Source organism: Plectropomus leopardus, chromosome 5 (genome assembly GCF_026936395.1).
Source record: "Plectropomus leopardus strain MGB_pleo_1.0 chromosome 5, ASM2693639v1, whole genome shotgun sequence".
Lineage (NCBI taxonomy): Eukaryota > Metazoa > Chordata > Actinopteri > Perciformes > Serranidae > Plectropomus > Plectropomus leopardus.
The window spans coordinates 14058842-14073383 of NC_142180.1; the positions used below are offsets into that span (position 1 = coordinate 14058842).

The window sequence follows — 14542 nt, forward strand, 5'->3', positions numbered from 1 at the left end:
GTTAAAGGAACAGTGTGTAAGATTTAGGGGGATTTAGTGGTGTGTAGTGGTGAGGATTGCAAATTGCAACCAGCTAAAATTGTTGTTAAAAAATTGTTAAAATTCCTTCAGTTTTCATTGTTCAGGAGGTTTTGACCGGGAGCCTCAGAGTTCACTTCCTCTCCAAAAAAATAAAAATAAAATAAAATAAATAAATAAAACATGGAGATCTCCATTGACCTGCTCCCTATGTGGATATAAACAGCTCATTCTTAGGAAAGAAAAACAATGATTCTTATTTTCAGGTGATTCTACACTACAGAAAATATGCTGATTACAATATATTCCATTTCTGCTAATACATCCACCTAAATTTACACTGTTGTTTAATTGAAGTGTTTGAGGAGAAAGAAGTATTTTGAAAACGTATATACACGGCACTCCCTTTATTAAATGACATTAATGTTGTTTACAAATATTGTTCGTGAACTTCTTTAACTACTCATATTAATGTTTTTTTCATTGATCTTGTAATTGTGATGTCCTGGTACATGTGAAAGGATAGGTTACCAGTTTTGCCTTTACACAATCAGGTGGCCAAATGAACATTGCTGCAGATTTTTCCATGTTCATATTGGAAGGATGGAGATCTCTTTTTAATGCGCTTTGAATGTGAGAGATGGTGGTAAAAATCCACAATCCTCACTCTGTGCAAAAATATATTCCAAAGTTTATCTGAAGCTAAGATGAGACCCTTGAATCAAGTGAATATCTTCTAAAGTTACATTCTTTTATGTATGAAAACCCCCCTTTGTGTTTCCACAGACAGATTTTCCTTGAAATTCAAGTATTTGAATATTCATCAACCTCTATCGGACTTTCCTTTTCTTAAAGCCTCGACCATGTTTTACATAACTATTTGAAAAGCCTCTTATCCACATTTAGTTGTATGACTAATATCTGTGATGCTGCGTACCTCCTGCAGCGCTGACCTCCTCAGATCTTCCAAACCGTCCATCTCCTCTCATCCTTTAATCCATCTCAGTGTCCTTTAAGATCCAAACTCTTCTTCTTTCTGAGCTTTATCCTCCCTTTCTGACCTTTATCTCAATCTCTCCAAAATAAATCTCTTTCCCTATGCCCACTTCATGCCACCCCACCTCTGCTTATCCTTCCCCTCCCTTTCACATTCATTTTCTGTGGCAAAGTTTTACTCAGTGAAAATAAGAAATCAGTCATCAATCCAAATAATTAACCCTTTAAGACCTGAGCAAATTGGTTTGTTTTCTTTAAAAACAAAAAACAAAAAAAACAACACACACACAGGGAGAAGGCAACAAAAACTTAACAAGACATGGCCCAAAAATTAACAAAAAAATCAGTATAAAAGTTTCAAGAAAATCAACTGAAAATAGTTGAAAAAAGTAAAAACCAAACACAAAAAACGTTGAAAAAATAGTAGGACTATTCTGAGTTACTCTCTGTATGAGTTTAACTCTTGCAGCTCCGATAAATCTGCTCTAATTCTTTAAAACAGGACTGCAGAGACAACAAGTCAAGATGTCCTGCAAGACCACTTCAACAAACTGCACCGTCTTTGAACACTCATCTGACATTAGTTGTATTGCATGATATCAAAAACAACTGTTAAGCACATAGTCCTGCGTTATCCAAATAAAAATATACAAACAAACAAAAATGAAAACTGCCTTTGGTACAAAGAACAAAGCTGCTGTCACAGAGAAGACATGGTGACAAACTTTTCGTTATATGAACAAGCTTCCTTCTAAATTCATCTGTAATAATCCCATATGGAATGAAATACATGTCAGGCCTCATGATAGAGGTAAAGACATAATCTCACTGGATTATTTTACTTTAAAGCGGCTGCCAGATAACCAGAAAAGTTTTTTTCTGATATTTAATACTCTTTCAGTGTTCTTCTATCGTACTTATTTTTCCCTCTGAGATTATGATTTGTGTCATATTTCCAGGTCTGCTGCTACAACTGACTTAATATATACTGTAGCACTGCAATGCTTTATTACTAACTTTACTTTTTTGTCCCTGCTCCAAAAAATAAAGACACCAAAGCTTTGAATTACTTGACACCAGTGGCTCTCTCTGATGAAAATTATTTCAAGAGGTCACTGGAGTTCAACTTTTACATTTTTATTCTTATTTCAACATTCAGTTGTCAGTCAGTTCGGCTTCTTTTTCAGCCTTACGTGTTTAATGAGACTAAGATTTTGGATTGCAAAGTTTTTTTCTTGTCGATTTTTTATATAACCTCAATTTGCTCCTTTATATTCTCTGTGCACCAACATAAATCATGGTAAATGGTAAAATAGTTTCCCTTTCAGTTCACTGATGAAGGCCACGAACTGAAGAGGCTCTACCTGCCTGCAGTGTTCATTATATGCTTTCAAATGCTTTTAGCATAAATGGTCATCATTAGGGACTATAAACCCTCTGGAAATATTTACTGCCTACAGAGTCATGGTGCCCAAAATGAATGCAAGGTGCGTCAGAGACTCTTCCAGCAGACTAAATGTTTTAATGTAATGAGAGCTGGCTCTTGGCAGTTGGCTTCTCATACTGCAGCACTTCACTTTGACTGGATCTTATTCTTATGCTTTTAAAAGATCAATGTGACAGGAGCTACTCTGAGTTATCTGTTGGTGTCTTCTGGAGTTTTTATTTATCAGTGCTGGCGACTTTATTTTTGCCTTTATTTGCTATTTATTTAAGTCATATTTTGGTTTCTTTGTCCTATTTGTGGGTGGTTTTTAATATATTTTTGTTTTATGTACTTTCATGAATATTTTTAGTTGTTGGTTTGCAGCCAACTTTCCCTTTGGGACTATAAAGTTGAAGTTGGGGGCTCCAGACAGAAAGGCATCAGAGAGACAAGAGGAATATATTTCAACAGACCAACAGAGGCAAGTGGGGTGAAAGAAAAGACAAGAACAAATCTAACTGGGAGATGAAATCAGACTCATGACAGCAGCTCTCACACAGAGGGAGGGCAGTTTCCTCCTGACTCTTATCAGCTCATCCTATTAAAGTTTCCCCACATTATGGGGATAAAGCTGTGCTTTGCAGCACTTAGGCTGCCTGTGTAGAGCTGAATTAGTTTTGCTGGTAGAGGAAGACAGAGGCACCCGCACCTACTGCTGTGCCTCCAAACTGCCTCCACACCACTACAGCAAACCTCCACACTGATGCTTAAACTAAAGCAGGGATATAATCAGTTAAAGCTGAAATCTATATTTTATAGCTATGTGTGCAGTGTGGCTCTATATAGTATGCCACTGTCTTTTGGTAACATTTTGGTCAAAATATCTCAAAAATTATTGGATCGCCTTGAAGAGACAGAGAACCACAAGCCGAGTGCCATCTAGTTGCAATATATGGGCAAGAGGACATCTCAAACAACCTAGACAGATAAATGGCATTACAGATTAGATGAAAAATCTGTATTTCTGATAATGGGGTCAACTGTCCCTTTAAAGGAATTACTTCCCCAAAAAGGCACAATAAAGGAGGGAAGAATAAACATGCTAATCTCAGCAGCAATAACATAAGTTGAGAAGAATTGATCTGAAGGAGAGTAAATAGTTTGATGCATACAGAAAGCCGCAGAGCCTTAATGCATTATATTCTATATTTTGAATTGTCCCCCAGCACCTGAATTTTGTGTTTTCTTTAACAGAAATAGAAACAATTCCACCATAAATTGATGCAGAAAAATTCACCAGAATGTAGAAAATTAGTTTTCGATGCTAAAAAAAAAAATCAGATCAGATAATCAAGTGCAAAACAGGCAGCACAGCTCTTGTTTTTCAACTGTGCATATTTGAAGAAAACACTCCCCACAGGCTGAGATGAGCTCGAGCAGTAATCTCAAACTGGAAGTTGCCTTTATATAATGCACATGATTAGCATAATGCTGTACTTAAAGGTCAACTAATTCATGGGCCTGTGTAATGCTAATTATGACATTAAAGTATGTAGCACAAAGGTAATCAGACAGACGTCACTCTGTAGGCATGTGTCAAGCACCTCAGTAGGTGTCACTGCTAAACGCCCTCAAGCAACACAATCTCGATTCAGCTCCAGAGCTCCTGTCATGGTCCTGACCTTGTGCTCTGAATGTGCAGCAAGAAAAAAAAAGAAAGGACGACCCAGGCAACATGATGACTGCAGATAAAGGGCCCCCTCTTCTGGTAATTAAATAGTAATGCAGTAGTTCATTAGGCTCTGAATTAAGTACATTGATCTGTAACATATCATTTTTATCAAATAGATACTTTAGGTTTTTCATCCCTCACTAACGCAGAGATCCTCTCCTAATGATAGATTATTTTCATTGACAAAAAAAAGAAAAACGAACCTCATGATTTTGATGAGACTTTGAGGGGGAGATATGATCATCCTTAAAGTCAATCTCACACTATTAATGAGGGAATGATAATTTACTGTATTAATATAAATAATTGTGCAGATATCAAAATGAAGTCAATTCCTCTACTTACCTTTGGCAAGTAGATTTTTTATTTGGTACTGGGTCTTCAGGGACATCTAAAAAAGGATAAATCTTTTCAAGGGTGAAATGCTGAAGGGGTTTTGTTGGTTGAAAAAAAACCCCCTCAATTATCACTATCAGTAAAGTTTAAAAGTAGTCGTCCATCCTGTCACTGTATATGGTTGCCACCATGTTTTTTGGTTTGTTTAGTTTTTTGGTTTTTTTTATAAACATATTTTTGATTTTGTTAATCACACCAGTGTGCTACTCACTCTAAACCACTTCAGAGAAAAGCGGCAACAAAATTCCCAGCAGTATTGGCCTTTTAATAACAACAATAAAAACAGTCCAGAAACAGCTGTGGTTTCTGGCCAAAGCAAGCATGTACAGTAGTAGGCCAGTAGAAGTACAATAAAATTTGTAAATACATATAAGTGAATATAACAACAACTCTATGTTGGACAGAAGATTTATTCAAAATAGCTGAGGTCCACTTGTTTCTCTGTAACTACGACTTCCTGCAACTGCGGTAATGCATCCATGTGAAGCAGTCGACTTCGACACTATAAAGTCAACATGGAGAAAATGCTTGGCCAAAAGAAAAAGAAAAAAAAGGTGGTCCTCAAATCAGCAGCTAGCTGTACAGCTGAACAAGAAATTTACTCACCAGCATGAAAAACTGTTTCCAAATTGATGGATTCAGATGTAAGGTCAAACAATGGCTTTCAGCTGAAAAGGCAGGAAAATGCGTGTGCAAAACCTATCATACGAATGTGATCACAGCAACCCCCTCCAAAAAAGCTGTAAATGTGGAATTTTAGTAAGAAATTATATGAAGTAATGTGTCAAAAACCTGATACTCTGAACAAAAATGACCTTGAAAAATCAGATCCCTGTTTCAAGCCATAGCCAAAATGTGCCATCAGCCAGTACGGTGCTGAGTCTCCACCCTGCGAGGCAGCCAGGAAGAATACGTGATCAGTACATTCAGTTGATATCTTCATTGAATTGGCCTCTAACGGTGCAAATATCTGATGTCCAGGAGGAGGAAACCAACTCAAACCTTCAAGTTTTAAGTGAACGGTTGGTCCACTGAATCGAAACATCCTAATTTTAATAAACATGTTAGAAAAACAAGCATATAACTGTAAGCATGACACTGCTGTAAAGTCCAGCATGAAATGCATAAAATGATGCTAAAACAGTTAAAAATGTCGTTCAGGTTAAAATGGCCATCAGGGAGGTAAGGCCACTCCATTTGGGATGGAAGGTCCGTCCCATTGGTCCAGGCTGGTCCGACGCCTGTGTCCTCGGTCCAATTCAGAGCTCTCTTGTGTCCTTAACAGACCATGTGGCCATTTAGTTGAAATCCACGGAGAAAGATAAATGCACAACGCAATAACAACCTGATGGGTCCAGCATTTCTGTGGGTCAGTAGAGGGCCACGTCAGTAGTTCTTTGCCAGTAAAAATCTGATTAGCTACAGATTATTATTGAACTCCAAAAGTAACCAAAAGTGAGCAGCCATTCTGTAGTTCGGGCTCCCTGGAACACCGAAGGCCGGGTTGTGTTAGCTTACGTGACGGACTGTCAGTGACAGAGGTCGTCTGACAGGTTTGGACACAACGTCTCATGTAACCAGGCGAGCAGTCAGTGAGTGAAAGGGACTATTATTCAGTCGTTTAATCGTTGAGGCGACAGTCACACAGCTCCTTGTGGATTCTCTTGCGGATGCGAGGCATGTCCTCCTGACTGAACAGCAGTGGCTGCTTCACAGACAGACAACGGCAGTACTGAGAGACAAAGACAAAAAGAAAAGACAGTCAAGAAAATGATCCACAACCACAGCTAGGTTGCCATATTAAACGCGGAAAATGACAGAAACTTCTCTCCAGCGTCTTTCGCCCCCTTGGAGACAGAGTAATGATCACATTTGTGTAGAATCCTGGGGCAGGAAAGACACGCTGGAGACAAAGCTGTACTTAATGTCTTTTTCTGAGAGCAAAGAGAGGGGGCAAACAGGGACAGGAGATGAGGAAAAGAAAGAAAAGGAAAGAGTGATGAAAATGGACAGGAGGACAGCTGTGAAATTGGGAGAGGATAATGTCTCACCTCGAGGACAAAAACTCCACAGTCGCTGTCGTTCTTCTGCTGAGGAATACCCTGAGGAGTCAGCAAGTCACAGTCAGACAGGGGACATAAAATGTCACATTTACAGCTTCTCAAGTGTCTTTATATGTGTATGTTTACTGCACATACATACAACTATATACAGTAGATGTTGGACATTATAGTTATTGTAGTTTAGATTGTAGGTGAATGCAGGATGAGCATTGCAGTCGGGGTTCAGGGTTACCTTGATGATGGTTATCTTCCAGCCTTTCTGGAAAGCTGTCTGTTGTCTTTCTTTGGCTTCAGACTGAAGATACTTCATAATGTTCTGAATCACACACAAAGACGACAACAGAGTTATGCCACAATGTAATTATCGCCAGGGACTAGCTTTGTCCTGGAAGCACAAACTTTTTTACATTTTTACTGTGAAATATGATGAATACCTACATCAAACAGGTTTAACACATTTTAACTTAATGTGAAGGCATTTAAATAGCAATAAGGAAGAGCAGACATGATCTTCACTAAAAAGCTGAGGGTAAGGACAGCTAAGGAAGACGCTCCTTAGTATGATTAAGCAGATGGTGAGAGTGTGAGCTAAATTTAAACATGAAAATGTATGGTCAAATGTATCTTCAGCTGCATGCCAATCTACGCTGATGGTTTCGACTTGTTAGGGATCGGGTTGTAAGGGCATATATGTAATGTGACTGATGATTTCACTATTTCCGTCTACAAAAACTTCCCCTTTAATAATGCTGATAAAAGGTCATTCTGTACAGCTGTCAGAAATGCTACATATATGCAAGCATGCAGACAAATAATAATTATCAAACCAAGTTTACTATAGTTAACTAAAACTAAAATAAAACTAAAACTAGGTGTAAAAAAATTATGGAAATAAATATAAAAACCTGACTTAAAAATATAAAAAAGAATAAAAAAAGAAAACTAACTGAAGTAATTAAAAATATCATGCAGAAACTCTCCAAAAACTCTGAAAAAGAGGAGAGAAGAGGATGTTAGTATCACTAAATCCTGTGATCAATAATCTTTTCCCTGACAAATACCCCATATTATAATGAAAAAAACTAAACTAAAACTCGACATTTTTATACAATAAAACTAAACCGAAACCAGCAAACTTGACAGTTCAATAATTTATCAGAAAACAAGAGCAGAAGCGCTGGATCGATGATGATCTCGTTTGTTTCACAAGGATTTAAAAACATCCAAAAATCTGAAATAATGAACTACGACCCAAAGACATCAACATGCATGCAGGCGCTCACATCTGTAGTGTGTCTGAAGACGATTCCCTGACTGTCGTAGTAACTGATGGTTTTGGTTGCCATGGTGACCGTGATGAGGGACCAGTGGATTTCTAAGTGGATGGGAAATAGCAGCAGCCACTTGGAGAACAGGTCAACCTGAAATAATCCGACAAATTAAAATACACACAAATTAGATATCCAAGATACTACATGTTGCAGGTGTGTGCCGTCAAATTAATGATTTATTAAATGCTTAAACATTTTATTTAACACTAAGCCACAAGGACAAACAGGTGTTTTAGAATTGCTGTTTCACACAGGAAAATGTATTGACCTCCTTTATTTACACGGCTGAACAGTAAGGTGGTTGGAAATGGTGGTTTCGTTAATTAGCACATTTCACATGACATATATTTCCTTTATGTAGTTAGCCAACTGAATGTAAAGTGTGGTTGCCAACAGAGAAACCAGACCACAAAAAGGTAGACAGTGAAATCTCATTTCCTGCTGCATCTGGGCACCAGCTGCTGTCAAGCCCAGACACCAAGAGGCAAATAAAAAGCCAAAAACAAAAAAGTGACATTCAAGTAAATGTAAAATGGCTAAACTCCAAACTATATTCTTCCTTACTTTTTTAGTCCATCTCTTCACGCCCTCGTAACCCTTGGCAACCAGCTGCTTGTGGAAAAAACTGTTGAAAAAGTGGACCTGGGAGAGAAATAAGTAAGGCATTACACAGATTAATTGTTTATTTATTAATAATTAATGACCTGTCTAAGACTTGAAATATTATATGGAGTCTCAAAACACTGTGAAACAGTTTGTCGACTCCTACACTGAGCCCTTTTTATATTTTATAAATCTCATCTTATGTCTTCGTTATATGACTTTTTTAATTTTTATATCGACTATATGAACACCCTGACTTACCTTGTGTTCTGTGGCCTCCATGATGAGTTCACCATACATGTTGATAATCTACACAGACAGAAGAAAAAGTTTCACTATAAAACTGTCTTACATCACTAACACAACAAATCTTTACATTGTTGATTTCATCTTTCAAATGACTTTTTATTTTAGAAGGGCAGACAGAGAACAACGAAGTGTGATGGTTGGAAGAATGCTTTTCTAACAGCACGACACTTCGTCTGTCTTTACCTGGTCATTAAGCCAATTCTGTTCCTCCAGTGTGCCGAGGTCCTCCAGGCCCAGGGTGTGTTTGTTATACGTCACCATGAAACCTGCGACAGGAGCAGAGGCCAGCGCCGCCCTGTACCGAGTCATCTCCCCTTTAATGTCCAGTCCCCTTCAACAAAAACAACACAGGAAATGCAGCGAAAATGTGTTCACTTTATCTACAGGAACATTAAAATGAACATGGCAGTTGCAGATTGATTTGACATAAAATGACATATGATGACATATAATGTCGTCCCACAGATAATGAAAAGGGTTCATATTTACTTTGAATAACACGTTATGTCAAGTTGATCATAACAGCAAAAAATCTCTGTACACAGTAAATGATGCATTCTATGGTTCGTTGTTGATGTTTCAGTGTGCTGTTTGGAAAAATTATGTATAAGGCATCTATGTTTCATCTTATTCCTGGTCAACTGAAGTACTTGCTGCTGTTTCCCCTGTATCACTTGTTTAATTTATGGCCGTCCTTGCAGGATTTTAAAAATGGCATATGCAAAAGTACTGACACACATAGATAAACCTTCAAGAAACATTCAGACAGACTGAGTGTGACTGTGAGTGTGTGTGTGTGTGTGTGTATACTGACCTGTTGCTGAGGTCAGAGTTTCCTTTCTTCTTCAGGTATTCCAAAACATCAGTCTCACTGAGAGGAATGAAACTGCCGTACTTCATGTAGAAACTCTCCAAAAACTCTGAAGAAGAGGAGAGAAGAGGACATTAGTATCACTAAATCCTGTGATCTTAACAATTGCTGCTCGTCATTTCAGGCCTGTGAGTTAATAAATTCAAGTGGTGTTACATTTTTGTGGATTTACCTCGAGTAACACACACGCTGCTGATATTTGCACATCCAATACCAATAACTCTATGAAATTGTTTTTGTTTGTTTGTGTAAAAGCTGCAGTCATATTTATTCACTGGCAAACATTAGAAATGCCAGAAACATACTGTCTACAAATAAAAACCTTATTCTAAGAGGGTACATCAGGATAATGTGTTGTAAATAGAAAAAATCCCTCCCTATTTCTGATTCATGATATGTGCAGATGACTGATTTGTTCTTAGCCATGTGGAAAAAAAAGAAACTCAGGGCTGATCTTAAATTAGGCTTGTCTTTAAAGCTAAAATATCTCTGGGATTTCTGGACTGTTTTTTATTAAGCTAGATGACCAAGTTAAAACAAAAAAAGGAACTTGTTTACATCAGCTTAAAAATAATTAACTTATGTCTTACCCGGGAAATTATTGTTAAGTGCTTTTGAAATAAGAAAATATCCCATAAAAGTTCTGTGTGTACAAATGTTTCATGGAAGAGGCCACATTTTATGAATGTCATATGACAGATAAAAATGCTCTCCTCCTCAGCACTTACTTCTTTCAGTTTCTGTGTAAAAAGGTCAATGATTTAACACGCTTCACACCAACAAACTGAGAGGACATCTCACCGTGGATCATATCTGTAAGCTGCTCTTTATCATTCTGCTTCTCCACATCCATCTTTTGTCCCTTTGTGTCTTCTGACCGCTCTTTGTCCCAGTTTTCTTCCACCCCCTCCTTCTCCCAGGTTCCACGCTGACAGTACAGCCTGTGGTCTCTTAATGCCCTGCTGTGCTCCATGCTGCTCACTGTGATCGGGCCCCGGAACGGAGGTGCAATCAAAGTAGGATGAGAAGTTTCCACCTCCATAAGTGTGGAGGAGTGGTCAGCACTTGTTGGTGTGGTGACATTTCCGTTGGACAGAGTTACTGGAACAGACACCAAGTCCGTTTTGTCAGGAGTCTTGTCCACCTGCATCTCAGAGTCCAGATCCAGAGGAGATCCTGACCTTGAAGCGGGATCTGATGGCTGCGAGATAGAAAGCGTTCCATTTTTCACTTCACTCATGATTATGTCACCGTCTTTCGTCTCCTCTGCAGGTTCGGTGTCACTCAGATTTACAGTGTCTCCATTTCCAAATGGAGCTTTAAGTGAGCTGGGGTCAGTCTGCTCTCCATGGTTCATCTGTGCATCTTTGTTTTGCCTTTGCACAAACACCAATGGAGCTGGTACATTGATTTTAGAATTGATGACAACACCACCTGAACCTCCCCTCTTTATTCCACCGTCTACTTTCATTTTTGATGCAAGTGTAGCTCCCACCATTACCCTCCCTCCACTCTCCCTTACTACTGGTGCTCCCCTGCCCACTGTTCCTGACAATATCATCTCTACATTCTTGCAGTCACCGCCTCCTTTTCTCCCTGACACATCCATCAACATGTCCTCCTTTTTCTGTTCATCGCTTTTCTCCGGAGCAACATAGTTCCTTATTGGTCCCTCCTGCAGGGAGACTTTGGCAGGGGGAGCAACAGATATTTGTGACTGAGTTTCAGCCACTACTACAGTCTTTTGCACCTTCTCATGTCTTTCATCGTCATCTTCTGCTTCCTCTCCCGTCTCCTTGGTCAAATCAAAACACTTGAAACGTGTCAGCTGGCCATCCACTTTTCTTTTAGGGGTGTCCCCGAGGTCCCTAATGGCCCCTCTCCCTCTTCCTCTCCCTCTCCCCCTCCCTCTGCCCAAGGCTCTAACATCATGTCCCGTACTGTTGGGGCCACAACAGTCACAGGCTTTAGGCGTCCTCTTCCTGCCTGACGTACGGCCATTGACTGGACCCTGAGCAGCAGTAGATGTCTGTGTAGAAGACCAGGATGACACTGGGGTTGAATTAGGAGTAAGTGCTTCTCCAGCAGTTACAACAGGGGGCTCAGGATCAGCAGGAGTTGGAGTAGAGGGCTGTGTCAGGTCTGAGTTAGAGGTAAGGTCTTTGGTGAGGAGTTTGGCAGGGGTCTGGGTTAGGTCTTGATCTGTAGAATCTCCAGGGGGAGGCACTAGAGGAGGTGCTGTAGCAGTCACAGTTAAATGAGGTGATGCTGATGGTGTTGTTTTCATTGGGGATGCAGAGCCGCTGTGAACCATGACGTCCTCCGTTGGCTCTTCAACCCCATCCCCAACACCCCCTCTCTGCACTCCTGTCCTCTCCTTCCCCTTTGGTCCTGAATTGTATGTGTGTTGTGATTTTCTTTCCTTAGTCTTAATCCTTATGTTTCCATCCAGGCAGACTTCTGTAAAGTACTTTTACTGTGTAAAACAGAAGTTGTTCTCAAGCCTTCTCCACCATCGAGCTCATTGACTTGACAGCAGACTAGAACATGGCACTCATAAAGTGTTCCTCAGTGATCAGTAGACTCTGTACACTTCAGTAATACCACCATGGTCTCCTAAATCTGGCAAGACAAGGAGGAAACAGAGAGACAGAACAAGAGCCAATGAATGAAATGTTGGCAAGCGCTTCTCATTGTACAGTTAAATCTTTGCAGTTCAAATGTTTAAGGCATTACTTATTATTTCAAATAATGACCCCCCCCCCTTTTTTTTCTTTGTCCTCCTCTCTCTTTCTATGTATTATTTTGTAATATGGATTACTGTCATTTTATTACGTTGATCTGTTCAGTACACACAGCATCTATTACACGTGTGTCCGTCCTGGCACAGGAATCCATCCTCAGTTGCTCCTCCTGAGGTTTAAACCATTTTCCCCTGTTAAAGGTTTGCTTTTTTTGAGAGGGAATTTTTTTATCCACTCTGAGGAACAGCGGGATGTTGTATCTTGTGAAGCCCTCTGTAGGTAATTATGATTTGTGATATTGGACTTTATCAATCAAATTGAAATTGTTATTGAATTGAATTTATTATAGTTCAGCCCTTTGTAACATGCTCTGTGACTGGCCAACAATGAACTTTGACTTGACTAGTCTATAAATCACTTTGCCATTGCCTTTGGGTATGAAATGTGCTATATATATAAATTTGCCTTGCCTTGCCTAAACAAAGTGCCCTTTTAATCTGTTTCTCGTTCTGCCGGGGACTTTATTCACTGCTTGTTTAAGACTTGGCCAAATACTGAACTGAAGTAGCAACTACAGTTATCTTCTATTAGGCTAACAGGTGTCTCGCTGTTCAGATACAGGATGTGAATAATTCGTTTTAGCTTGCAACAAACATAAATTTTGCACAAAGATATGCCGACTTAACAATACTAACTACTTAAGTGTGGCACTCGCCTATTTTTCCTAGTAACGTTACTGTCACTTTTCCAAAGAGATGTAATTTCGTCGAGAAGCTAAACTCGTAGTTAGCTTACGTTAGCAACATAGCAGCGACATTTAACAATGCCCGAGCTGTAAAAATTCAGTATGCACATATAAATTCGTCATGGCAGCTTTGCTGGTCATTAGCAAAAATGCAAGTCTGTTACAGTACCCACAATCACTCAAGTTATGAAAAGCTACGTTAGCTCAGGTAATGTAACATTATGCACCGGGCTGCTGCACACACAATTAATAATATAACGCACTGTCAGATAATTTACGCATGTCAGATATCACATATCATTAAGTTTTGCATAAGTTAGTCGTCCCCTGGAGGCTAGCTAACTCAGCTAGCTGCAGCCAAAACAAGAGAAAACACAAAGCAGCGACTACACACATTTCCTCCATTTTCAAGAGGAAGTTGGAGACGTCTATAAACAAAACACGGAGCTGAAAGACGGTAGTTAAGGTGTTATGGAGTAAAAGGCAAAAATATGACTAAAAGAGAACAGAAAAAACGTTATACAGTACCTTGTATGTGAAATAACAAACTGTGTTTCTTCTGACCACGATTTGAAGAAACAACAACTCAAGCTGTAGTCGCTGATTGATTACGTCACGGTGTCGGGCTCAGCTTCGGCTGCGTCCGGATTCTTCCGGCTGCTCCCCCGAAGTAACCGAACATCTTTCAATATCTTTTAATTAACTCTTCCTAATTTAATTAACTCTTCCTAATTCGACTCTCCCTTTAAATATCGCTGTAACGCTTCTAAACTCAATATCTTACAAAAGACAACAATATCTCCAGCAGCATATTTCCTGTTTCAGTTTTCCTATTTTAGTGTCTTTTATTTGCGTGACATGTCAATTAACCATTTGAAACCTGAGTTGGCTTAATTTCTTTTTAATTTAAGAAGGCGATGACGAACAAAACGACCCAAAAATTAGCAAGAAATCAGTGAAAAATACGAGAAAATTACCTGAGAATTAGTGGGACAAAAAAGAAGTCCAGTGGGAAAAAAGGTTTAAATAATAATAATAATAATAATAATAATAATAATAATAATAATAATAATAATAATACAAATAAACAACAACAAAAATATGATTATATACATACATACATACATACATATATATATAAATATATATACACACACATATATCCCTTTTTCCCCTGGACATTTTCCTGTAGCTTTTAGAAAATAAATTTCGACATTTACTAAATTATTGCAATTTGTGGAGAATTTCTCACCAGTTTGCACATTGCCTTTTTTTTGCATGTTTTTGAAAGAAATTGCACCAGTTTGC

The 14542-nt window shown here is 38.9% G+C and overlaps 1 protein-coding gene across 1 annotated transcript; it reads right to left on the minus strand.

Moving 5' to 3' along the window:
* Positions 1–4812: 4812 nt before the first annotated feature.
* Positions 4813–13895, minus strand: LOC121941356 (uncharacterized). Its single transcript, XM_042484134.2, has 10 exons — positions 13763–13895; positions 10547–12367; positions 9689–9794; positions 9058–9205; positions 8827–8874; positions 8527–8604; positions 7915–8052; positions 6864–6947; positions 6620–6670; positions 4813–6300 (listed from the first exon to the last, which is right to left on the minus strand). Exons 2-10 carry the CDS (start codon positions 12057–12059, stop codon positions 6190–6192), a joined length of 2277 nt encoding a protein of 758 aa, XP_042340068.2. The 5' UTR covers positions 12060–12367; positions 13763–13895; the 3' UTR covers positions 4813–6189.
* Positions 13896–14542: the final 647 nt, after the last annotated feature.